The sequence below is a fragment of the Stegodyphus dumicola genome, chromosome 11 (assembly GCF_044657685.1).
Source record: "Stegodyphus dumicola isolate Sdum_Otavi_A_Nest chromosome 11, ASM4465768v1".
NCBI lineage: Eukaryota > Metazoa > Arthropoda > Arachnida > Araneae > Eresidae > Stegodyphus > Stegodyphus dumicola.
The window spans coordinates 152,183,797-152,209,512 of record NC_140778.1 but is presented as its reverse complement, the minus strand read 5'-3'; the positions used below and the strand labels follow the sequence as shown (position 1 = coordinate 152,209,512).

Genomic DNA, 25,716 nt, shown 5'->3' with positions numbered 1-25,716 from the left:
ATGTCAAAAACTTAGTCTCAATTCTCTGTTTCCAACTACATGTCAGACGCCATTTTGAAATCTTTTCACGTTTTTCCGAGTTTTCCGACCCCCTTCGATAACAGGAGACGAGTTGCAGCTAACGGACAATCTTTTCGTATTGGCTGATGCCCACAGAACATCGCTCCCCCCTACATACGTCACACGACTGAAGTACACAGAAGGGAATTACAACTACTTTTCAACATAGTTTTAAGAGGGAGAGCTCTGCATCGCCACAGGTCAGTTTTTTGTAGGACTAATAGCAGACCGCTATTTATTTTTTTATTTTTATTTTTATTTTGATTTTGATTTTAGTCTAGATTTAAGATGTATCGGAATAGTTTTTACATATTTTAACACCTTAATGTGTCATTTTGTGCGGACGCGCGTCGGGAAATTGGAACAGAGAATTGAGACTATTAAAATTTTCCAAGACACTTTGTCTAAATTAAAAATTTTGTAGCGAAAAAGTTTCAATTGTCTGTTTCGGCGAAACGCGTAATGGGGTTAGCTTGATTCGACGTTCAAACAAATAAAATTTCCCTTGAAAAGCCAGTCTGGAAGTCGAGTTAGGCTAATTTACCATTTTCCGCTTACTTTTTTATCTGATTTTGTTTTTTAATGTTTTACATGTTAAATGGTTTGATTTTCATATGTATTAATTTTTTTAAAACGTGTTGAACTTTTTGGAGCAATAGCTCCTGGTAACTTTTAGGCGAGCTTACTACAATTTCTAATTTACTTATTTTGCAGCATATTGCGCAAGATGTTTTCTAGACCAAATTGGTCATTCAGTATTGTAATTACTACCTTGCTTGATATATATATATATATATATGGAAAGAAGTTTCCAATTCCGCAAGATATTTCATTCATATATATATATGTAAACATATACCCATGGGTTACAGCTTATTACAGCTTATATTTTAATATAAAAGAAGTAATAGATGCCACAGAAAAAAATGATGGCATAGCAAATAATTTATATTAATTAGCATTTATTATGAAATGGAAAAACTGGCATTAGTTATTTCTAAGAAACAAGATAGCTTTGGCAAGCTTTTTTTTGTTGGAGGATCATAGATCCGATTTGATTAAACTTCAGAGCTGAGAAGAGTCTTTCCACACTAACTTCAGTAGGAGGAAGAGCTATTACTGTTAGGGCTTACTTCTTTTAACTTTTCAGGATAGATTTTTATAACTTTTAAAAGAGGTATCTTGCAAGCGGAATCATATTTCTCTAGTTCTTCAAAAGCCGTGTAGAAATCTTGTTCGTATTTTTTCATTTTTTATATCTAAAGGCTCTTATTTCTTATTTTCATTCTCTTTGCCTTAGCATTTTCAGTATCGTCCAAAAATATTTCTCAAAATCTAATTCGTCAATGGAAAAGGATGATAGAGACTCAATTGCAATGTCTGCAGTTTGACTGTCCTGTTCGAATTCTCCAATTGTTCTGAGAATAATTTCATTCTTAATGAAAGTTCATAGATGACTTGCTTTAGCTTTTTAATTTGTTCGTCCTCCAAGAAAATTCGGTGTTTCGGATCTACATATATTGAACCCAGCAAGATCTCATTGTCTATCAAACTATTAGTTTCTCTTTTCTTTATTGAAGAAATGATTCCTTCTGCAATAAACCCTCCATTTCAGAAATAACAAACATCCCATTCTCGCCTCCTGTCAATTCTTCAGATTACAGCTTTTTTGTGGCTATATACGGTATAGAAAGAAGTTTCCAATTCTGCAAGATCAAAGTTCTTAATTCTAAAAACCTCTTTATCATCAAATATGTACTTTCTTATCGCATTGCTTCATCAATAATTGCTCCTTCTGCTCGCTTCCTAAGAATGGCATCAATTTAAGGAGTCGTTGCTGCTATTGCTGTTTACCTAAATTTATCAGTGAGATTTGTAACTAAATGAATCAGTTTAATCACTAATGGTAAATATCACATCCATCCTCTTCCCTTATATTTATTTATTAATTGGTCAATAAAATAGAAAATAACTATTTATTAATGTATACAGTTCATAAATAAAAATAATAACTCAGCTTGTCATTAATTTTTTCAACTCATTTTAGTTTCATTTCAAATTCAAACTGTCCAACAAAAACTGGAGTCGGAGTTCACCTATTTTTAGCGACTCCAGCTCCAACTCCTTTTACCGCAAAATCTGCCCCATTCCGATTCCAACTCCGACTCCACAGCCCTGGTATTTAGTACTGAATCATTTTCCATTAGCTTGGCTAGTTATTGTTGCAAAACTGCGTATTATTACAATGCAAAAATAGTCTTTTGCATTGTATTAACATGCAAGTATTTATTATGTTAACGGGCTGTGTGTAAAAACTTTTAATTTCTTGCCTCGTCACATAGGTGGTTTTTTTTTTTGGGGGGGGCATATTGTGGCAAATAAATACACTTATTTTTCTTCAAATTCTACTTTATGAAGTAAAATATATTTACAAATATATACAGATTTTTTTGAGTTACATAATACCCTTACCACACCTAGTCACACTCTAATTTCTTATTAATTATTTATACTGACGGCACAGCGCCCTCGATAACTTTTTCTACACTGTGTGAGGACGATAGTAGAGTTCTTGAGTAGGCTACATAAAGGCGTTATTTTGAAATGAATTTTTAATGAGCTATATAAAACTTACCGTTAGAATAGAGAAATTGGTATAAAATTATTCAATTCATTCTATTAGTGGGCCCACTAGCGGCCGAGCGGTAAACAGTCGCTGAACACTGGTAGTTCGGTCCGAGGTTCGAATCCCGCAAACGGCCTGGCTGCATGGTCGTTTTCGTGGTTTTCGCCATGTGTAACGTGTATACGAGCCAGTTTCCCTTAGAAAGTCCTCCACGAAGGCATCCCTCCTCTTAGGCAGATAGCCTATTGTGCATTGCCATAATTAAATAAACCAAACCAAAACCATCATTCCATTAGTGATTTGTAATTTGTTTACATTTGCTTAAATGAAATTTTTTATTATTTACTAATGTGTGATTCCCATTTTTGTACTGTGCTGAACTATTTTAGCATTTAGTTACTGAATCGTTTTCCATTAGTATAATTTATTAGTATGAGTAAGTATTGTTGCAAATACTGAAAAAATCCCTATTGCAGGGAAAATGTAAACTTGATTGTTTCAGTGCACAGGAGAGGCAACTGCATTAGGAGGGTTCGCACGGGTTTTTAATTATACAACTTTGGTATGTATGTCGGGCCACCGGTGGGCTGAGCGGTAAAGTCTGAACACTGGTAGTTCGGTCTGAGGTTAGAACCCCAGCGAATTAGCTGGCTGCATGGGCGTTTCCGCCATTTCGCTCATGAGTAACTTGCATACGAGCCAATGAGATACATTCCGCAAGAGAAGAAAAGGAAGAATGACCTTGCTTGTTTGCATTAGCTGTACATAAGTCACGTGATCTCTGAGGTCATCTGCATTGTTTGTTTATAAAAAGGTATACATAAGTCACGTGATCAATGAGGTCATCGGAATGTATCTCATTATTCTTAGAAAGTTTTCAGCGAAGGCAACTCCCTCTTATGCTTAGTCATAAATAAACTAAACAATTTGTTATGTATATTTCTTTTATAAAAAATGAGATTTCTTGCTATAAAATGGATTTTACATTTTATCTCAAACACAACCTATTTCTATGTTTATTTAAAAAAATAAAATTTGTTAGAGAAACTTAAAGGAAGTAGGTGAGGGCAGCAGTTTTAAGTTTTTGCCCCACCAAGGCAAAGTTTAAAATCTGGCGCTGACGGTAGTCAGCACCAGATGACGCCAGTCAGCGCCATTAGTCATATGATGACAACACGGAATGCTGTTCATTCACAAATAAAATAAGGAGATACTTCATAACATTATTTTTTATCTCCATAAATAAAATCTCATAAGAATTCCTTATTAGCCCAAAACGGCTATCAATTTCGTTTCGGCAATTTGCGTTGAAAACTTTAAAAGTATGAATCACATTTCAAATTTTTGCCACCAAATTATCGCCCTATATTATGCTTAAATTAAATAATTAAAAATCTGCATAAATGTATGCATGTTTCTTGCGTTGTGATAAAATAATGGTACCTAGAGCCATCAAATTTTGAATAACGTACGTCTCCACCCGAATATGGGCATCTGGAAGCAAGCCCAAATTTGGAATTTGAAATTTGTTTTATTACCTATTTCATATTTTGTAAAGCATTTACGACTTTTTGTTAGGAAACTCAACGATTTCAAAGACAGCAATGGCAACACTGTACAAAAAAAAAAAAAAAAAAAAAAAAAAAAAAAAAAAAAGAAACCATTTTTATCTCCAACACGCGAGACTGTGTATCTGAAATTCTAAAGATATGCTCTTTTTAATTTATTTTGCGATATTCCTATTGAATTTAATTCTATGGTTTAAGTGTGAAGAACATGATATTTTATAAAGGTAAAGCACAAAACGTAAAAAAAAAATAAATAAATAAAAAATAAAGTGCATTTGGGCATAATATAAAATGTGAAAACTTTCAGGTTTTTTTTTTTTTTTTTTTTTTTTTTTTTAAAGCCCAAAGGGGCGTTACCTCAGAAGGGTTATTGATTTCGTTTTAGAATTTTACGTTGGTTCACTATAAAAGTCTGGAATCCTTTTACCGCAAAATCTGCCCGATTCCGACTACGACTCCACAGCCCTGGTATTTAGTACTGAATCATTTTACATTAGATTGGCTAGTTATTGTTGCAAAACTGCTTATTATTACAATGCAAATATAGTCTTTTGCATTTTATTAATACGTAAGTATTTATTATGTTATCGGGCTGTGTGTAAAAACTAATTCACCTTTCAAATTATTGCCACCAAATATTAGAGCCCTGCGTTATACTTGAAGAAATTAAATAATGAAGAATCTGCATGAATGTAGGTATGTTTCCCGCAGTGTGGGAAAACAACGGTACCTAGAGGCATCTCATTTTGAATAACGTAGTCCTCCATTCGAATATAGACATCTGCAAGCCCAAATTTGGATTCTGGAATTGTTTTCATTATCTATTTCATATTGTGTAAAAATTTAACGAATTTTTGCTTTACGAACGCAAAGATTTCAAATCGTTCCATTAAATTTAACATCGCTTGCAGATGCCAACCACGGATATTTTATGCGCCAGGTTTCTTTTTTTGTGATATTGCTGTTGAATTGAATTTTGTGGTTTAAGTGAAAAGAACATGATATATAATAAATAAAAGTATTACACAATGCGTTGAAAAAACGCCCCTTTGGGAGTAATATAAAATCTGAAAGCTTCCAGATTTTTTTTCTTTTTTAAATTTAGAAACTCTAGAATTTTTTTTTTTTTTTTTAACTCTTCGCTCTTAATGAAGGAAATGTATTTGAGGATTTTAAATAGAAGTTAAATTTTATTGAAATGTTTAATATAATATAAAGTATATTTTATCATTACTGACATTTTTTTGGTAACTTCTTAATGCATTATATTAAGTTATATTCTTTAAAAATGGGTCATGTTCTAAAGCAACAGTTTTTAAAATATGAGTCAAAGCCCATTTTTGAATTGGAAGACAATATTTAGTAAATGCGAAAAATATTAAAGTGCTTTTGTTATTTGTATAATTATATGTAATTAACTATAATTACATATTAATTTATAGATATAAATTAATTGCTAGTAATTACACATTATTATATTTTATTAATGTATTGTTACTTTATTTTCATGTAGGAGTCTTTTTATAAGCCGAAAAGGGCTATTAGTTTCGGAAAGCAATTCACATTTGAGTCTGTTGCCATTCGGAAAAAATATAAAATATTGTTATATTATATTTAATCTGCCTTTTATTAACGAAGTAAACTATTTAAATGTAACAGATACATATCTTAAAAATACCAAATTTTTACCTTTTAATCTGAATGATTTTAAAAAATTGCAATGCATTTAAGTCGTGATATATCTAATCAAAAACTATACACGCTTTTATAAATAACATTACATACTTTTTTTTTCTTTTTAATCATACAGAAGATATGGTTTGGTTTATTAGATTACAGCAAATCACTCGAGGGCTATCTGCCTTAAGGGAGGGATGCCTTCGTGGAGGACTTATTAAGGAAAACTGTCTCGTATACACGTTACACATGGGGAAAACCACAAAAACACCCATGCAGCCAGCTCGTTCGCGAGATTCGAACCTCGGACCGAACTACCAGTGTTCAGCGAAGTTACCGCTCGGCCGATAGCGGGCTACAGGAGACATGAAACATTCCTATGTTAGTCTAAACGCATATTCATCTGATATTCTATAAAATGTTTCACTATTCGACCTGTGACATGTCAGTTTCTAATGTCTACTGATAAATCCTATTAAACTTTAAAGGATCTCTTTTGGACGATCCTTATGAAATCTGAATCCTTACAGATTTCTTTTTTAGCCTAAAAGAGCTTTAGCCCGGGCTATTTAGTCCTGAAACAGGATTTGGGAGCGTGTCATTTTAAATCTATGAGTTTCAAATTGTTGCTACGAATTATTATCGCCTTGTATTACTTTCAAAGAAATTAAATAACGAAGAATCTGCATGAATGTTTGTATGTCTCTCGCACTGTGAAAAAAACGACGGTACTTAGAGCTATCATATTTTGAATTACGTAGTTCTCCATCTGAATATGAACCCCTGGAAGACAGACTATTGAATTTCCAATTTTATAGTTCATATTTTGTAAAACTTTTATGAATTTTTAACAATTTCAACAATTTGAAATCAAGCTGCGGCAGCACTATACAGATTAATATTCTCCAGGGCGTGAGACTGTCTATCTTATATTCTAAACATATGCTGTTTTTAAATATTTTGTGATTTTGCTATTCATCTTAATTTATGTGGCTTAAATGCGAAGAACACGATTTGTAATTAATAAATTTAAATTTAAACATAAAACGTTAATAATAAAAAGACAAAAAAAAAAAAAAGTTTTGCAAGTCATCTTGCTAACAAAACTGTACATTGATATAATAAACGAGAAAAGACGTGAAAAAAGTAGAAAGTGTATGGCAACACTAACACGTCATCGGGAATTCTAAATATAAACTGGTTTTAAAATTTTTGTAATTTTGCTGTTGAAGTGTATATGGCTTAAGTGAGAAGAAAATGACGCTTAATAATAGAGGTAAAAAGACAAAAAAAATCGGTTAGCAGGAGCGAGTGTAACAGTAGTTTGGTAGGCTGCGAGCACAGAGGGAGTGTAGAAAAACCTTAAGAAGGCGGGTGGCCTTTTAAATTCATTCACCCTTCAGATTTTTTTTTTTTTTTTTTTTTATTTATTTATTTCAACACCAGCTTCAGACCAATTATAAGGCTCCTATCTGAATTTTATAAATGTTTGACATATTTTTCGCTTGCTACTTCCTTGTACGAAGTAAAGGAAGTATCAACCACAAAAAATTCTGAATATTATTTTTCAACGAAAATATCCGCAATTGACCACTATCGAATGGAATTTAACGATGTTTTCGCGTGATATCTGTACGTAAGGACAGAAAAAAAGGATTATTTTTTCTCCCAAAAAACAAAATTGTAAAACTGATTTAAAATGGACTCTGAAGATATTATTTTCGTCACGCCTGGCCGTCCGTACGTAAGTATGTATGTATCTCTTACATAACTCGAAAACGAGTAGCCTCAGAACTTTGAAATTTTGTATACAGCTGCTATAACTTGTAGCTGTGTAAGTCCCTTTTTGGTTGCAATCAGCCGCACCAATAGTATATAAATATATGCATGTATATATACCCACTCTGTTACCCTGCTTTGTGAGCTCAGTTTCTTTTTATTTCCCAGTTTCTCTTTGCTTATATATTGTTAAATTACGCATTTTTTCTTTAAAAATGATTGAATTATGTTTTTCTTTTCTTCCGCTTAAGGTTTTTATGCTTTTAGTTAATATGCATGCAATAGTTGTAGAATTATCAACAATTTAAAAGTTGTTTAAGTGCGGCTAATCCTAATTTTTGTGCCATAGCCAGCCATATTTGTTTACGTTTGAAACTCAGTGATAATGGATTAAGTAAGTTTTTACACTTTCAGTGCCTTCTTGCCAAGTGGAGCCAAAAGTAAGCCTTAACGCCGGGTCATACCGACAAATCTGCCTTCATACCCGCTTACCAAATTGCTGGTTTTCTCAAAGAAACTCTAATTTTAATTATAAAACTATATTTGGTGTTTTATATTTTTCTATATTTTTCAATTTTTAATAAAGATATTTTGAGGTTTTATGTATTTTTGTCTTGTCGCGAAGTGAGAACTGAATTAATTCCATAAGAAATATATCTCTAATGATATTTGAGAAAATAAGTTTAAACGAAATGGAGGAAAAAATACTGTACTATGATTCTAAACTAATAAGTGGACTGTATAGCAAAAGAACTAACTAATTTATTAACAGTAATTAACTATTCAGATCTAATACATGCTCTGGCAAGTTGCTTAGCCGAATCCAGATGGCCAAGTGAGAGTTTCTCTCCCTATCCAATAGGTGGCGCTGTATTCTAACTTAACATGCCGCCGACCGTTGAAATTACAAATTTCAACATGTAAATTACAAACAAACATACAATTTAACATTCCAAGAATAACTAATTCTACAATACAGTATGAAAGCTAATAGATAATCCTTCATCATGAATATAATATAAAATAATATAAACATTCAAGAACATTAACATTCACTATGCTACAAACGAACTTACTCTTTAAACAGTTCCATTAATGTAAGCACAATTTTCAATAAAGAACATAATAATGTAAGCTAAGCATTATTATCCTGGATAGGTAATAAACAATTTTACTAATACATCGAATATACACACCATTTGATGTTTTCACATTAACAATTCTGGCCTAATTATCTTTACCAGGTAAAACTTCTAGAATTCTAGCTAAAAACCATTTAAATGGGGGAAGATTATCTTCCTTTAACACAACTAACATACCTGCCTTTAAATTTTCTTTATTAATAAACCATTTGGTGCGTTGTTGTAGATGATTTAAATAATCAGTTTGCCAACGTTTCCAAATAACTTGAATGAACTTGGTAATAATTTGCCATTTAGAAAGTCTATTATCTGTAAGATGGGACAAATCTGGTTCAGGATATGAAGTAATGGAACGTCCAATTAAAAAATGACCCGGCGTTAAGGCTTCAAAGTCATTTGCATCTGTTGATAAGGGTAAAATTGGACGAGAATTGAGAATACCTTCAATCTGTGTGACAACAGTCCAAAATTCTTCTAAAGTTAATTTATAACTGCTGATTGTACGCTGAAGATGATATTTAAATGACTTAATACCTGCTTCCCATAAACCACCGAAATTTGATGCTCTAAATGAAATTAGTTTCCAATTTATACCTTCAGATGTTAAGAAATCTGCTATATCAGAATTAGATTTAAGGACTAAGTTATGCAATTTTTCCTGTTCTGATTTTGCAGCAACCATATTAGTACCGTTATCTGACATTATGGTATTGCATTTTCCACGTCTAGCAATAAATCTTTTAATAGTAGCAAGTAATGAATCTGTGGTTAAATCAGTTACTACCTCTAAATGTTCTGCTTTAGTAGCTAAACATATGAATATAGCAACATACACTTTTGCATAATTACCCTTTCTCTGATTTTTATACTTGATGAGGAATGGACCAGAAAAATCGAGTCCACAAGTATTAAATACAAACCCTGGGTTAACTCTTTCACCAGGTGAATTTCCCATAAGTTGTTCACATACAATTCGTTTAACCTTAAAACATGTTACACATTCATGTACAACTTTTCGAGCTATATCTCGACCATTAATAACCCAAAATTTACTACGAACCTGATGCAATAGTGCTTGAGCACCAAGATGTAAATATTTAACATGGTAATACTGAAAAATTAATCTAGTAAATACATGATCTTTTGGCATTACATAAGGAGACTTTTGGTTGTAAATAAGATTACTATTGGCAAGTCTGCCTCCTACTCTCAGAAGAGAATCATTATCTAGAAATGGACATAAAAATTTTAACTTACTTTTGGAAGAAACAGAATTCTTATTTTTTAAAGATAGAATATCCTTGCTAAAATGGTGTAACTGTACATACCTGATCATGATTTTCTCAGCGTCATCCAATTCTTTAACAGTTAGATAACCTATTAAATTTTTTTCCTTTACAATTGGCTATAAATCTACAAACAAAACTTAATACACGAATAATACGAATATAGTTATTACTAATGTTAAGAATATGATCTAAAACAAGTGAATTGGAGTTCACATTTAAATTAACTAAGTCATTATCCTTAAGTTTAAGTTCTTTGATGTATTCCACATCATCCATATCAGATGAAATTACTTCACAAGGATTAGTCAAAAACCTCTTCTTAGTCAAGAAAGTTGGTCCATACCACCATAAATCATTATGAAGAAGATCTTTATGTTCAGCTCCACGTGATATCAAATCAGCTGGATTATTGTGAGTGCTAACATGGTACCACTGATGAACAGCAGTCATGCTTCGAATAACAGATACTCTATTAGCAACAAATGTCTTTAGTTGATAAGGTTCCTTCTTAATCCATGCTAACACTATTGACGAATCAGTGAAGTAATACACCTTCACTATAGGCAGCTGAATGGCCTCTAATATTCTTTTCATTAGTTTTACCAATAGAACTGCACCACAAAGTTCCAAACGAGGAATGGTAATTGACTTCAGATGTGACACACGAGACTTGCTGCACAGAAGTCTTGATGAACATTCATTCGAAGATGACATACATTTCACATAAATTGCAGCACCATAGGCTTTCTGACTAGCATCACAGAATCCTATAATTTCTATTTGTTGTAATCCATTAGTTAGAACAAATCTGGGGATGTGATAATCGTTGACTAATTTTAGACTATGCAGAAATTTTTTCCATTCTTCAAAGTAATTTTTAGGAAGAGGTGTATTCCAATTTAATTTTAGAAGCCAAAGGTTTTGTAGAAATATTTTAGCTTTTGTCGTAACAGGTCCAATTAAACCTAACGGATCAAAGAGGCGACCTATCGTTGATAAGACATCTCTTTTCGTGCCTGTTTCTTCAAAGTCAGGTATCTTTAAATCGTAAAAAAAAAAAAAAAAAAAAACAGTCTGTAGACGTATTCCATGACATTCCTAAGGCCTTTGTAATCTGAGGCTTATCCGTAACTTGAAAGGAGTAATCCTGAGTAGCACTTTCTTTATTCTTTAATAATTCTGGATTGTTTGAACACCGTTTGTGTAACTGCATTCCACCACGTTCTAGAAGACAGGTTAACTGTGTCTGCAACTCCTTGGCTTCTTGCAGCGTATTAGCTCCAGTGATAATGTCGTCCACGTAACAGTCCTTCAGTATGGCTCTTGAGGCATGAGGAAAGTCTGTCGCTTCATCCATTGCTAACTGCTTCAGGACCCTTGTTGCAAGGAATGGTGCACTTGCTGCTCCGTATGTTACAGTTCTTAGACGGTAAGTCTGCACAGGACTACCAACTGATTCCTTCCACAAGATCAACTGCAGGTTTCGTTGAGATGGTTCAATAAGTATTTGTCTGTACATCTTCTGAACATCAGCTCCTAATGCATAATTGTACTTTCGAAATCTAATAATAATAGAAAATAAATCTTCTTGAGGTATTCGCCCTTTCATTAACATTGAGTTCAGTGACTTTCCATTGCTAGTAGCCGCGGATGCATCAAACACAACGCGAAGCTTGGTAGAGGCTTTCTCTGGCCGATAGACTCCATGATGACTAAGATAATTGCAAGTCGATGTTTCAATTTCTTGATCTTCTTCCATGTGATTTAGATCCTTATATTCCTTAATAAAATTCTTATATAATGTTTTCATATTCGAATCACTTTCTAGTCGACTCCACACTTGATGCAATCTTTTCTCAGCCAGCGTTTTCGATTCTCCTAATTCTACGCCTTCCCTTATGGGTAACTGGGTTCATAAGTTCCCTTATGGGTAACTGAGTAACATATCTTCCATCATTTTGTCTATAGTGAGTACGCTTGAAATGTTCGTCACAGTATTTTCTTCTTCACTCAAAGCATCCTCGATATTTTCAATGGATTCAATTTCCCAAAATCTCTGCAAAATTTCTTCTACTCTTTCTTCACTATTTAGAACTAAACCACAATAATTTACTTCTGAATTACTCTTGCATGCATGCACCAGATGCGATATATCCAAAAACTGTTTCTTGGAATATCAACGGTTGATTTTCTAATTGAAATTTTCCTTCTTTTAAAATCTCAAAGAACAATTCGGCCCCTAGTAACATATCTATTTTGTTAGGTGTTCCAAATTGCGGATCCGCTAATTCAATATCAATGAGAATATTTAATGACTGCACATCTAAACACTTGATGGAGTTACATCGGTTGTTTTAGAAATAACCAAGAAATTAACTGATCTTACATATGTTAAATCCTTATTCGAAATCTGTACATCTAGTTGATAATTAATATTTATAACGTTCTCATTAATTCCGGATACAGATGCATAAATTCTTTCTTTCCTTATATTTAACAAATTAGCAACTCCTTCAGACAAGAAACAAGCCGTTATCAAGTATTGCGCGAACTGGGATTCTTTTTCCTTCGGAATTGCAAATATATATTATTGCAGTCGCCAATAAGACGTTTTTTCTGCGTGTCAAAAGACAACTTGATTGATTTTTATTAGAGACATCTGCGTTCTTGTTTATAATTTCGTCACTCCCTGCTTCCGTTTTTGTTTTGTTCTAACGTATGTTCGATGGCGCCATTTCTGAGCAGGCGATGTATTAATGAATGATGTTTTTTATGGCATTCCGAACACCTGAACTTAGAATTGCATTTTGCGATTAAATGTTTGTTACTGAGACAGTTTAGACACAGTTTATGTCTTTTAACTATTTCATATCTTTGATTTGGATTTAATTTTAAAAATGAATCACATTTATGCAGTGGATGATTATTACTTTTACATATAACACAAATCGAAACACTGTCGGTTTTAACCATCAGAGCCTTTGATTTCGAATTTTTTTCTAACGGATATTTCATTTTATTAGTACTACGGTTAATGTTATCCAATAACTGACATCTTTTCTCTAAAAACGAAATTAATTCATCAAACGTAGGAATTTCCGTAGCATTAATGCTTAGTTCAAATTGTTTGCACGTTTCAAAATCTAGTTTCTGAAGTACAATATTTAATAACAGAATATCCGATAAATTATTTTTCTCATATTTTAAAACATTCAAAGCCCTAACGTTTTTAGTAACATTATCTATTACGTATCTTATTCCTTTAGGCGATTCGAATATTAAAGTACGTAAATCCATTATTGACTTTATATGCGTCTCAATTAATATTCTTTTATTTTCATACCTATCTTGAAGAGCTTTAAATAGAGAACTAAAAGTATCATCAACAGTTTCAAAATTTTTTGCTTCATCAGTTAATGCAGCCTTTAAATAGTAGAGTTTCTGAACTTCTGTCAGTTGCGTGTTATACGCTATGATGTTTTCGAATTGAAGCTTAAAATTATTCCATTTGGTATATTTACCAGAAAACTTAGGAATTGGTAATTCTGGCAAACGTATTTGTACTTTAGGATCAAATTTACTACAATCATTTTCATTTTCAGAATGTGCGATAGATGACAGAATTTCCATAATTCTTACCTCGAGTACCAGTTCTTTCTTCCATTTCGGCGATTTCTTCATCAATCGCTGTGACATCTTTTTCATCAACGCTTTCGAAATATCTAATCATCAAGTTTCTAATATCCATTTGAATACTTTGAAGGGATCTATACTTTATTTGAATTTCATTCTTATTCGAGCTATCATCATATTCCTTCACTACATTTTCTAACCTAGTTAGTTTCGCTTTTAACAAAGTTTTATTTCTATCTAATGCCAGCATTTTGTTCTTTTCTCCGGTTCTGCTGACCAAATACCTATAATGTGTACAATGTGCCGCACAAGGAAGCATGTGGCGTACACATCAGATTTTTAATTACAAAAAAAAGTTAAAATAAAATATTACCTTATTTCAAATGGAAGCACTTCCGCAGAGAACCCGGTAAATGTAAACATCGCCAACTTTGGCGATAATAGTTCAAACCTGGTAACCCAACAGATTTATCCTATTCGCTTGTTCGAAGTGTGCAACCATTCCTCATGCGTTCATTTTGTTGATTTATCACTGTCGTTGTTCGCATTTGCAGATTTATATTATTCTTCTCTTATTTATTATTATTATTTCTGAATTTTTTCAACAACGAATAGATAGAAATATTTTCGTAGATAGATGCCGGTTCTCGGTTCGCGATGAAAGGAAGAAAACACGGCTCTTCACGTTGTGTTCTTAATTATTAACAGCTATAAGAACCATGAGGTTTCCAACCTCTAAAATAATTTTTTTCGTAGGCCGCAAAAATGTGCATGTGCATTTTAAATAATTTAGAAATGCTTTTATTTTTATTATTGGTTATTGTCATCTAAAATTATGAGAATAAATCAATTTTTATGGCGTAAAATGTTAACAAGATAATATATTGTTAATGCTTTTCTAACAATAACCTTTCAGAAGATGGCAGGTGTGACATAAATAGATGATTAAATTGAAATAAAAAATATTATTGATTATCTAAGATGACAGAATAGTTCGATGCATCACCATGGTCATCAAAATTGGCAAACCACTGCTGGTGTAAGGAATATATTGTTTTCTGTGTTAAGTGGAATTTAAGACAAATTTTTTTCGTATATCACGCTTAACCGGTTAATTTCAGTATATTAATACTAATTTATATTTTTTAATGAATTTTTATTTCCGTTATAAATCCTTATATATTGTCTTATGCTTAATATATTCTTTTCTGTGCTAACTTGAATTTAATACAAATTTATTTTCGTGTATCACGTTTAACGGTTAGTTTTACATCTATATGCTTATTATCTGTGAATTTTTACTACCATATGCTTAATATGTTGTTTTGTCCGCTAATTTGAATTTACATGCACTAAAAATGACGTTTACGGCTCGGCTCATGGTCGATGAAAGGCGAGCTTGGCGAGTAAAAATGCAACGGCGCCAACGGGTTCTCTGCGGATGAAAACCCCTTCAAGTTAATTATCTATTTAATTTTTAGCCAGTTTTTCCAAAGCATTAACATGTTAAATTTCAAATTTTTTTATGATTAAAGCATTTAATGCATTTTCTAGTAATTTAATTTTCTAGTGTTAAGCTAGAATTTCAACTTTTTGTATTAAAAAAGGTTAATTCCAATACATTACCGCACAACTTATAATAACTGCATTATGAATAGGCATGCTTTTTATGACTTGAAATTTTTTTTAATTTTCTTTTTCAGTTTATGTTTTGCATGATAAGGAATGAAATATTTTGTACGAAAATATAACGTATAATTCTAATATAAATTCAAAATAAAATATGTCATTTTAATTTTATGCTGTACGAATCGCAATCTGCAGTTGCATCTTTGATTTACAGTTTAAAAGGAAGTTTATATAAAGGATATTACTGTTCTAAAAATCGTTTTTCATATCATACTTTTATAACAATTTAAATACTTATACTTGCACGTATATCTTATATGTGTTTCAAATATATAACTTTAATACATTATTACCACTTTTATGTAATTATATGTTTGTTATAAAATTTATAAATACATGACATGTATATATATTTTTATAATAGTTTAAATATATATGACACTAATACACATATGCAAACTTGTATATACACGCTGAAAAACTACAATTTGAATCAACAAAGTAATAATTTAATTTTATAACTTAAGTTATCAGTCATTTCTTTTTTTTTTAAATTTCAATTTTCTTTATTATGAAAATGTTAATTTGTTAACGTTTTGTTTAATAAACTAATATTTGAAGTTATTGATCTTAATCTCTAATATTCAATTTAATTAATACGGAATTAATATTTAATATCTACAATATTTAATTTTCAATAAATCTCGTATTAATGTTCGTATGGATAACAAAGTATTTTAATTCATGCCTTTTTTAGGACGGGTAATATGTCAGGATACATATTTATCAACGAAATAGTGACATAATTATAATTTTAAACCATTTGGTAAATCTCTGTGTTTTAAAAAATCACAGCATTTTCTAAAACCATCATCATAAAACTTAGTGAAATATTTATAAAACTTACGCATCAAATAAACAAACTTACTTTCAAAAATTAACACTTTTCCTTTAATCATTGAAACATCATTCACTGCTCTTGTAATTTTCAAAATAGTCACTTCTGTTGTGTTCTGAAACACATTATTCTCCATATATTTTGAAACAATAAAACTGAAATGAAATTATACAAATCCGAAGACTTTAGGTATGAGAACAAATTTCGTAAATAACTATTTTAAAAAATTCAAATATCAACATAAAGAAACCACCAATATTCATCAACATAATTAAAAAATAATTATGATTAAATTTGTTTTGTGGACAAGAGGTGTGTGACGGTGAAAGACAGAACTTCTATTCCCAACGAAGAGTGCTGTGTTAAAAACGACAGCCATTCTTCGGAAGTGTTAAAAGCTGCAAAATTAGAGGAAATGTAGTTCATAGCGATTTTTTTCAAATGTGCATCATTATGAATGTCTGCTAAAACTAATATTTCAAGAGCTGTTGAAGAAGTTAGTGAGGAAATAATAAATTTATAACATATATCTTTGAGGTCCAAGATAGCATACTTGTCAGCTGCGGAATATAAATCACGAGCCGTTGAATAAGAAAGTTTTGTAATTCTACCAGTATATATGAAAAATATAAGTTTCTCCAACACACTGGAATCGATATCCATTATGGTTATTCGACTATCTGTGATTTCAGTCATGGTATGCTCGAACATGCTTGCAAAGACTGGAGATCTAGCAGATAGAACTGATTTATGAACTTGAAATTCGACGGTGTCACATTTAACAGTACAGTCTGATTTGTCCTTTTTTTCATACATGGCTTGCATATCCCGTGATAAATTAGACAGAGTGCTAATATCAACAACAGACATGAGTTTATTTAAAACATCAGTTTGCACTGCCTTTTCATGTGGACTGGTAGAATTTAAACCGCTTGCATCAGATACTTTGACGTTGATTTCTGTAACTCTTATATTTATCTTTACAGTGAGATTTCCTTTATTAAGACTGGTCCAGTTCCGAGCCAAATTCAAGGGAAGATGAATGAACTTGAGCATAGAACTGTTAGCATTAACTGTTATTTTTTCGCCATCTATCTCATCCTTTGTTTTAATGAATAAATATCCTTCTAGCGTTATAGGTACTCCAATTTTTTCTCTGCACAGTTTTAAAACAGGATCAGTTCCTCTCTCCTCTATTCCTCGTGGATAAAAGAATAAATTCCAGGCGTCATTTGCAGGTCCAAAGCGACAGCTACACAGTGATTCACCATTACGACACTGCATTTGTTTAAAAGTTCTGTCCTTGTCGTATATGATCCATTCATAACACAAATCGTAACCCATGACAACGAGTCAGTATAGTTTAAAAATATTCTTAATAAACAGCTGTTGCTTAGTCAATAAATCTCTAGAACAACTTACACGGCAGCCATTTTTATGCATTCACGCGACGAGAAAGTGCAAAGTACAAAATTGAGCTACAATTAAACTCAATAATCACGAAATCTCACGTTTAACATGAAACTGGAGAAATAAATCTAATCGGACTTTTCCACGAATTCACGCTGACAATGACAAACGAAACCACCGTTATCAGCAGATAAGAAACATTAGGCATCTGTGTCCTGGCCTTGAATCGAAATCATTTTCCGAATATCACGTGATCGAAATAGTCGATTTCTTTCTCTTCACTATAATCGCGAAGTTTCAACTTTGCCGAAATTAATAGCTTCCTCTTAAAATGAGTAAAATTGTTTACATTAAATTTTTCATAGTGCAATTTTTTCACAGGCGGTAAAAATGTATATCTTTAATAATTTGTAAAACCATTGTACTTTGTTTATGTAACTAAAAATATCATTAAGAATCACCACATGCAATCTTTATTTCTGAAATATTAATAAAAATGAAATCCATTTAATTTCAATCAAATTTATTCCCAAAATAATATAAAATCCACATAAGGGGCAAAATCAATAGATTTATGGATGTAAATTTTATTTAGATTTTCTTAATAGCAAAATAAATATTAATTGCAAAATATTTTGTAAAATCCATGCCGCTACCATCGCATCAGCTGTGCAAATTTTCAGAGGGCAAATATCCATAGTCATCTTTCTTCAAGCAGTTCACTAATAAAAACTGGATATCTCAATTTAGTCAAAACAGGAAAATAAATTAAAAGTTCCTTAAATTATAGAAAACTTAAATATAAAGATAAACTTACATGCATGTTATGCTATAAATAAATCCTTCCAGAAAATTTCAAAGAATTAAATGCTAATTACATTCATAAAAAGGACAGCCTTCTATTTGCGCCAGCTCCAATTTTCCAATTTTATGTTGAATCACTTTTCCCAAACCATAAGTGATTGATTGATTTTTTTTTTTTTTTTTTTTTTTTTTTTTTTTTTTTTTTTTTTTTTAGTGGTTTTTCCCAAATTGCAGTCTTACTCTATTATTAAAAACAGGTTTATAAAACTGCCGATATTATCTAACCGAGTTTGTAATGTCCTTCCACAAGTGCAAGAATCTGTTATATTAAAGTTAATTTGACCTAACTATATGCAAGATAACTTTAAAATATCCATTTGCTTTCCTGACATAAGAAATGTATCTTCCATGATTTTTAAGTATTTCACCAAATAAAAAATGTACAATTGAAGCAACTTCAGATGGAAAAGTTTTAATTCCCTCCTATCTAATTATTTATACTGACGGCACAGCGCCCTCGATAACTTTTTCTACACTGTGTGAGGACGATAGTAGAGTTCTTGAGTAGGCTACATAAAGGCGTTATTTTGAAATGAATTTTTAATGAGCTATATAAAACTTACCGTTAGAATAGAGAAATTGGTATAAAATTATTCAATTCATTCTATTAGTGGGCCCACCAGCGGCCGAGCGGTAAACAGTCGCTGAACACTGGTAGTTCGGTCCGAGGTTCGAATCCCGCAAACGGCCTGGCTGCATGGTCGTTTTCGTGGTTTTCGCCATGTGTAACGTGTATACGAGCCAGTTTCCCTTAGAAAGTCCTCCACGAAGGCATCCCTCCTCTTAGGCAGATAGCCTATTGTGCATTGCCATAATTAAATAAACCAAACCAAAACCATCATTCCATTAGTGATTTGTAATTTGTTTACATTTGCTTAAATGAAATTTTTTATTATTTACTAATGTGTGATTCCCATTTTTGTACTGTGCTGAACTATTTTAGCATTTAGTTACTGAATCGTTTTCCATTAGTATAATTTATTAGTATGAGTAAGTATTGTTGCAAATACTGAAAAAATCCCTATTGCAGGGAAAATGTAAACTTGATTGTTTCAGTGCACAGGAGAGGCAACTGCATTAGGAGGGTTCGCACGGGTTTTTAATTATACAACTTTGGTATGTATGTCGGGCCACCGGTGGGCTGAGCGGTAAAGTCTGAACACTGGTAGTTCGGTCTGAGGTTAGAACCCCAGCGAATTAGCTGGCTGCATGGGCGTTTCCGCCATTTCGCTCATGAGTAACTTGCATACGAGCCAATGAGATACATTCCGCAAGAGAAGAAAAGGAAGAATGACCTTGCTTGTTTGCATTAGCTGTACATAAGTCACGTGATCTCTGAGGTCATCTGCATTGTTTGTTTATAAAAAGGTATACATAAGTCACGTGATCAATGAGGTCATCGGAATGTATCTCATTATTCTTAGAAAGTTTTCAGCGAAGGCAACTCCCTCTTATGCTTAGTCATAAATAAACTAAACAATTTGTTATGTATATTTCTTTTATAAAAAATGAGATTTCTTGCTATAAAATGGATTTTACATTTTATCTCAAACACAACCTATTTCTATGTTTATTTAAAAAAATAAAATTTGTTAGAGAAACTTAAAGGAAGTAGGTGAGGGCAGCAGTTTTAAGTTTTTGCCCCACCAAGGCAAAGTTTAAAATCTGGCGCTGACGGTAGTCAGCACCAGATGACGCCAGTCAGCGCCATTAGTCATATGATGACAACACGGAATGCTGTTCATTCACAAATAAAATAAGGAGATACTTCATAACATTATTTTTTATCTCCATAAATAAAATCTCATAAGAATTCCTTATTAGCCCAAAACGGCTATCAATTTCGTTTCGGCAATTTGCGTTGAAAACTTTAAAAGTATGAATCACATTTCAAATTTTTGCCACCAAATTATCGCCCTATATTATGCTTAAATTAAATAATTAAAAATCTGCATAAATGTATGCATGTTTCTTGCGTTGTGATAAAATAATGGTACCTAGAGCCATCAAATTTTGAATAACGTACGTCTCCACCCGAATATGGGCATCTGGAAGCAAGCCCAAATTTGGAATTTGAAATTTGTTTTATTACCTATTTCATATTTTGTAAAGCATTTACGACTTTTTGTTAGGAAACTCAACGATTTCAAAGACAGCAATGGCAACACTGTACAAAAAAAAAAAAAAAAAAAAAAAAAAAAAAAAAAAAAAGAAACCATTTTTATCTCCAACACGCGAGACTGTGTATCTGAAATTCTAAAGATATGCTCTTTTTAATTTATTTTGCGATATTCCTATTGAATTTAATTCTATGGTTTAAGTGTGAAGAACATGATATTTTATAAAGGTAAAGCACAAAACGTAAAAAAAAAATAAATAAATAAAAAATAAAGTGCATTTGGGCATAATATAAAATGTGAAAACTTTCAGGTTTTTTTTTTTTTTTTTTTTTTTTTTTTTTAAAGCCCAAAGGGGCGTTACCTCAGAAGGGTTATTGATTTCGTTTTAGAATTTTACGTTGGTTCACTATAAAAGTCTGGAATCCTTTTACCGCAAAATCTGCCCGATTCCGACTACGACTCCACAGCCCTGGTATTTAGTACTGAATCATTTTACATTAGATTGGCTAGTTATTGTTGCAAAACTGCTTATTATTACAATGCAAATATAGTCTTTTGCATTTTATTAATACGTAAGTATTTATTATGTTATCGGGCTGTGTGTAAAAACTAATTCACCTTTCAAATTATTGCCACCAAATATTAGAGCCCTGCGTTATACTTGAAGAAATTAAATAATGAAGAATCTGCATGAATGTAGGTATGTTTCCCGCAGTGTGGGAAAACAACGGTACCTAGAGGCATCTCATTTTGAATAACGTAGTCCTCCATTCGAATATAGACATCTGCAAGCCCAAATTTGGATTCTGGAATTGTTTTCATTATCTATTTCATATTGTGTAAAAATTTAACGAATTTTTGCTTTACGAACGCAAAGATTTCAAATCGTTCCATTAAATTTAACATCGCTTGCAGATGCCAACCACGGATATTTTATGCGCCAGGTTTCTTTTTTTGTGATATTGCTGTTGAATTGAATTTTGTGGTTTAAGTGAAAAGAACATGATATATAATAAATAAAAGTATTACACAATGCGTTGAAAAAACGCCCCTTTGGGAGTAATATAAAATCTGAAAGCTTCCAGATTTTTTTTCTTTTTTAAATTTAGAAACTCTAGAATTTTTTTTTTTTTTTAACTCTTCGCTCTTAATGAAGGAAATGTATTTGAGGATTTTAAATAGAAGTTAAATTTTATTGAAATGTTTAATATAATATAAAGTATATTTTATCATTACTGACATTTTTTTGGTAACTTCTTAATGCATTATATTAAGTTATATTCTTTAAAAATGGGTCATGTTCTAAAGCAACAGTTTTTAAAATATGAGTCAAAGCCCATTTTTGAATTGGAAGACAATATTTAGTAAATGCGAAAAATATTAAAGTGCTTTTGTTATTTGTATAATTATATGTAATTAACTATAATTACATATTAATTTATAGATATAAATTAATTGCTAGTAATTACACATTATTATATTTTATTAATGTATTGTTACTTTATTTTCATGTAGGAGTCTTTTTATAAGCCGAAAAGGGCTATTAGTTTCGGAAAGCAATTCACATTTGAGTCTGTTGCCATTCGGAAAAAATATAAAATATTGTTATATTATATTTAATCTGCCTTTTATTAACGAAGTAAACTATTTAAATGTAACAGATACATATCTTAAAAATACCAAATTTTTACCTTTTAATCTGAATGATTTTAAAAAATTGCAATGCATTTAAGTCGTGATATATCTAATCAAAAACTATACACGCTTTTATAAATAACATTACATACTTTTTTTTTCTTTTTAATCATACAGAAGATATGGTTTGGTTTATTAGATTACAGCAAATCACTCGAGGGCTATCTGCCTTAAGGGAGGGATGCCTTCGTGGAGGACTTATTAAGGAAAACTGTCTCGTATACACGTTACACATGGGGAAAACCACAAAAACACCCATGCAGCCAGCTCGTTCGCGAGATTCGAACCTCGGACCGAACTACCAGTGTTCAGCGAAGTTACCGCTCGGCCGATAGCGGGCTACAGGAGACATGAAACATTCCTATGTTAGTCTAAACGCATATTCATCTGATATTCTATAAAATGTTTCACTATTCGACCTGTGACATGTCAGTTTCTAATGTCTACTGATAAATCCTATTAAACTTTAAAGGATCTCTTTTGGACGATCCTTATGAAATCTGAATCCTTACAGATTTCTTTTTTAGCCTAAAAGAGCTTTAGCCCGGGCTATTTAGTCCTGAAACAGGATTTGGGAGCGTGTCATTTTAAATCTATGAGTTTCAAATTGTTGCTACGAATTATTATCGCCTTGTATTACTTTCAAAGAAATTAAATAACGAAGAATCTGCATGAATGTTTGTATGTCTCTCGCACTGTGAAAAAAACGACGGTACTTAGAGCTATCATATTTTGAATTACGTAGTTCTCCATCTGAATATGAACCCCTGGAAGACAGACTATTGAATTTCCAATTTTATAGTTCATATTTTGTAAAACTTTTATGAATTTTTAACAATTTCAACAATTTGAAATCAAGCTGCGGCAGCACTATACAGATTAATATTCTCCAGGGCGTGAGACTGTCTATCTTATATTCTAAACATATGCTGTTTTTAAATATTTTGTGATTTTGCTATTCATCTTAATTTATGTGGCTTAAATGCGAAGAACACGATTTGTAATTAATAAATTTAAATTTAAACATAAAACGTTAATAATAAAAAGACAAAAAAAAAAAAAGTTTTGCAAGTCATCTTGCTAACAAAACTGTACATTGATATAATAAACGAGAAAAGACGTGAAAAAAGTAGAAAGTGTATGGCAACACTAACACGTCATCGGGAATTCTAAATATAAACTGGTTTTAAAATTTTTGTAATTTTGCTGTTGAAGTGTATATGGCTTAAGTGAGAAGAAAATGACGCTTAATAATAGAGGTAAAAAGACAAAAAAAATCGGTTAGCAGGAGCGAGTGTAACAGTAGTTTGGTAGGCTGCGAGCACAGAGGGAGTGTAGAAAAACCTTAAGAAGGCGGGTGGCCTTTTAAATTCATTCACCCTTCAGATTTTTTTTTTTTTTTTTTTTTTTTTTTTTTTTTATTTATTTATTTCAACACCAGCTTCAGACCAATTATAAGGCTCCTATCTGAATTTTATAAATGTTTGACATATTTTTCGCTTGCTACTTCCTTGTACGAAGTAAAGGAAGTATCAACCACAAAAAATTCTGAATATTATTTTTCAACGAAAATATCCGCAATTGACCACTATCGAATGGAATTTAACGATGTTTTCGCGTGATATCTGTACGTAAGGACAGAAAAAAAGGATTATTTTTTCTCCCAAAAAACAAAATTGTAAAACTGATTTAAAATGGACTCTGAAGATATTATTTTCGTCACGCCTGGCCGTCCGTACGTAAGTATGTATGTATCTCTTACATAACTCGAAAACGAGTAGCCTCAGAACTTTGAAATTTTGTATACAGCTGCTATAACTTGTAGCTGTGTAAGTCCCTTTTTGGTTGCAATCAGCCGCACCAATAGTATATAAATATATGCATGTATATATACCCACTCTGTTACCCTGCTTTGTGAGCTCAGTTTCTTTTTATTTCCCAGTTTCTCTTTGCTTATATATTGTTAAATTACGCATTTTTTCTTTAAAAATGATTGAATTATGTTTTTCTTTTCTTCCGCTTAAGGTTTTTATGCTTTTAGTTAATCTGCATGCAATAGTTGTAGAATTATCAACAATTTAAAAGTTGTTTAAGTGCGGCTAATCCTAATTTTTGTGCCATAGCCAGCCATATTTGTTTACGTTTGAAACTCAGTGATAATGGATTAAGTAAGTTTTTACACTTTCAGTGCCTTCTTGCCAAGTGGAGCCAAAAGTAAGCCTTAACGCCGGGTCATACCGACAAATCTGCCTTCATACCCGCTTACCAAATTGCTGGTTTTCTCAAAGAAACTCTAATTTTAATTATAAAACTATATTTGGTGTTTTATATTTTTCTATATTTTTCAATTTTTAATAAAGATATTTTGAGGTTTTATGTATTTTTGTCTTGTCGCGAAGTGAGAACTGAATTAATTCCATAAGAAATATATCTCTAATGATATTTGAGAAAATAAGTTTAAACGAAATGGAGGAAAAAATACTGTACTATGATTCTAAACTAATAAGTGGACTGTATAGCAAAAGAACTAACTAATTTATTAACAGTAATTAACTATTCAGATCTAATACATGCTCTGGCAAGTTGCTTAGCCGAATCCAGATGGCCAAGTGAGAGTTTCTCTCCCTATCCAATAGGTGGCGCTGTATTCTAACTTAACATGCCGCCGACCGTTGAAATTACAAATTTCAACATGTAAATTACAAACAAACATACAATTTAACATTCCAAGAATAACTAATTCTACAATACAGTATGAAAGCTAATAGATAATCCTTCATCATGAATATAATATAAAATAATATAAACATTCAAGAACATTAACATTCACTATGCTACAAACGAACTTACTCTTTAAACAGTTCCATTAATGTAAGCACAATTTTCAATAAAGAACATAATAATGTAAGCTAAGCATTATTATCCTGGATAGGTAATAAACAATTTTACTAATACATCGAATATACACACCATTTGATGTTTTCACATTAACAATTCTGGCCTAATTATCTTTACCAGGTAAAACTTCTAGAATTCTAGCTAAAAACCATTTAAATGGGGGAAGATTATCTTCCTTTAACACAACTAACATACCTGCCTTTAAATTTTCTTTATTAATAAACCATTTGGTGCGTTGTTGTAGATGATTTAAATAATCAGTTTGCCAACGTTTCCAAATAACTTGAATGAACTTGGTAATAATTTGCCATTTAGAAAGTCTATTATCTGTAAGATGGGACAAATCTGGTTCAGGATATGAAGTAATGGAACGTCCAATTAAAAAATGACCCGGCGTTAAGGCTTCAAAGTCATTTGCATCTGTTGAT

At 31.7% G+C, this 25,716-nt stretch overlaps 1 protein-coding gene across 1 annotated transcript; it reads right to left on the bottom strand.

Moving 5' to 3' along the window:
* Window positions 1-16,589: 16,589 nt before the first annotated feature.
* Window positions 16,590-17,645, bottom strand: LOC146994436 (speckle-type POZ protein-like). Its single transcript, XM_085826377.1, has one exon. The coding sequence runs from the start codon at window positions 17,643-17,645 to the stop codon at window positions 16,590-16,592; it is 1,056 nt and encodes a 351-aa protein (XP_085682503.1).
* Window positions 17,646-25,716: the final 8,071 nt, after the last annotated feature.

Bases quoted from the DNA above. Each gene is read 5' to 3' on its own strand.
- LOC146994436 (XM_085826377.1), bottom strand. From the start codon at position 17,645: ATGGGTTACGATTTGTGTTATGAATGGATCATATACGACAAGGACAGA.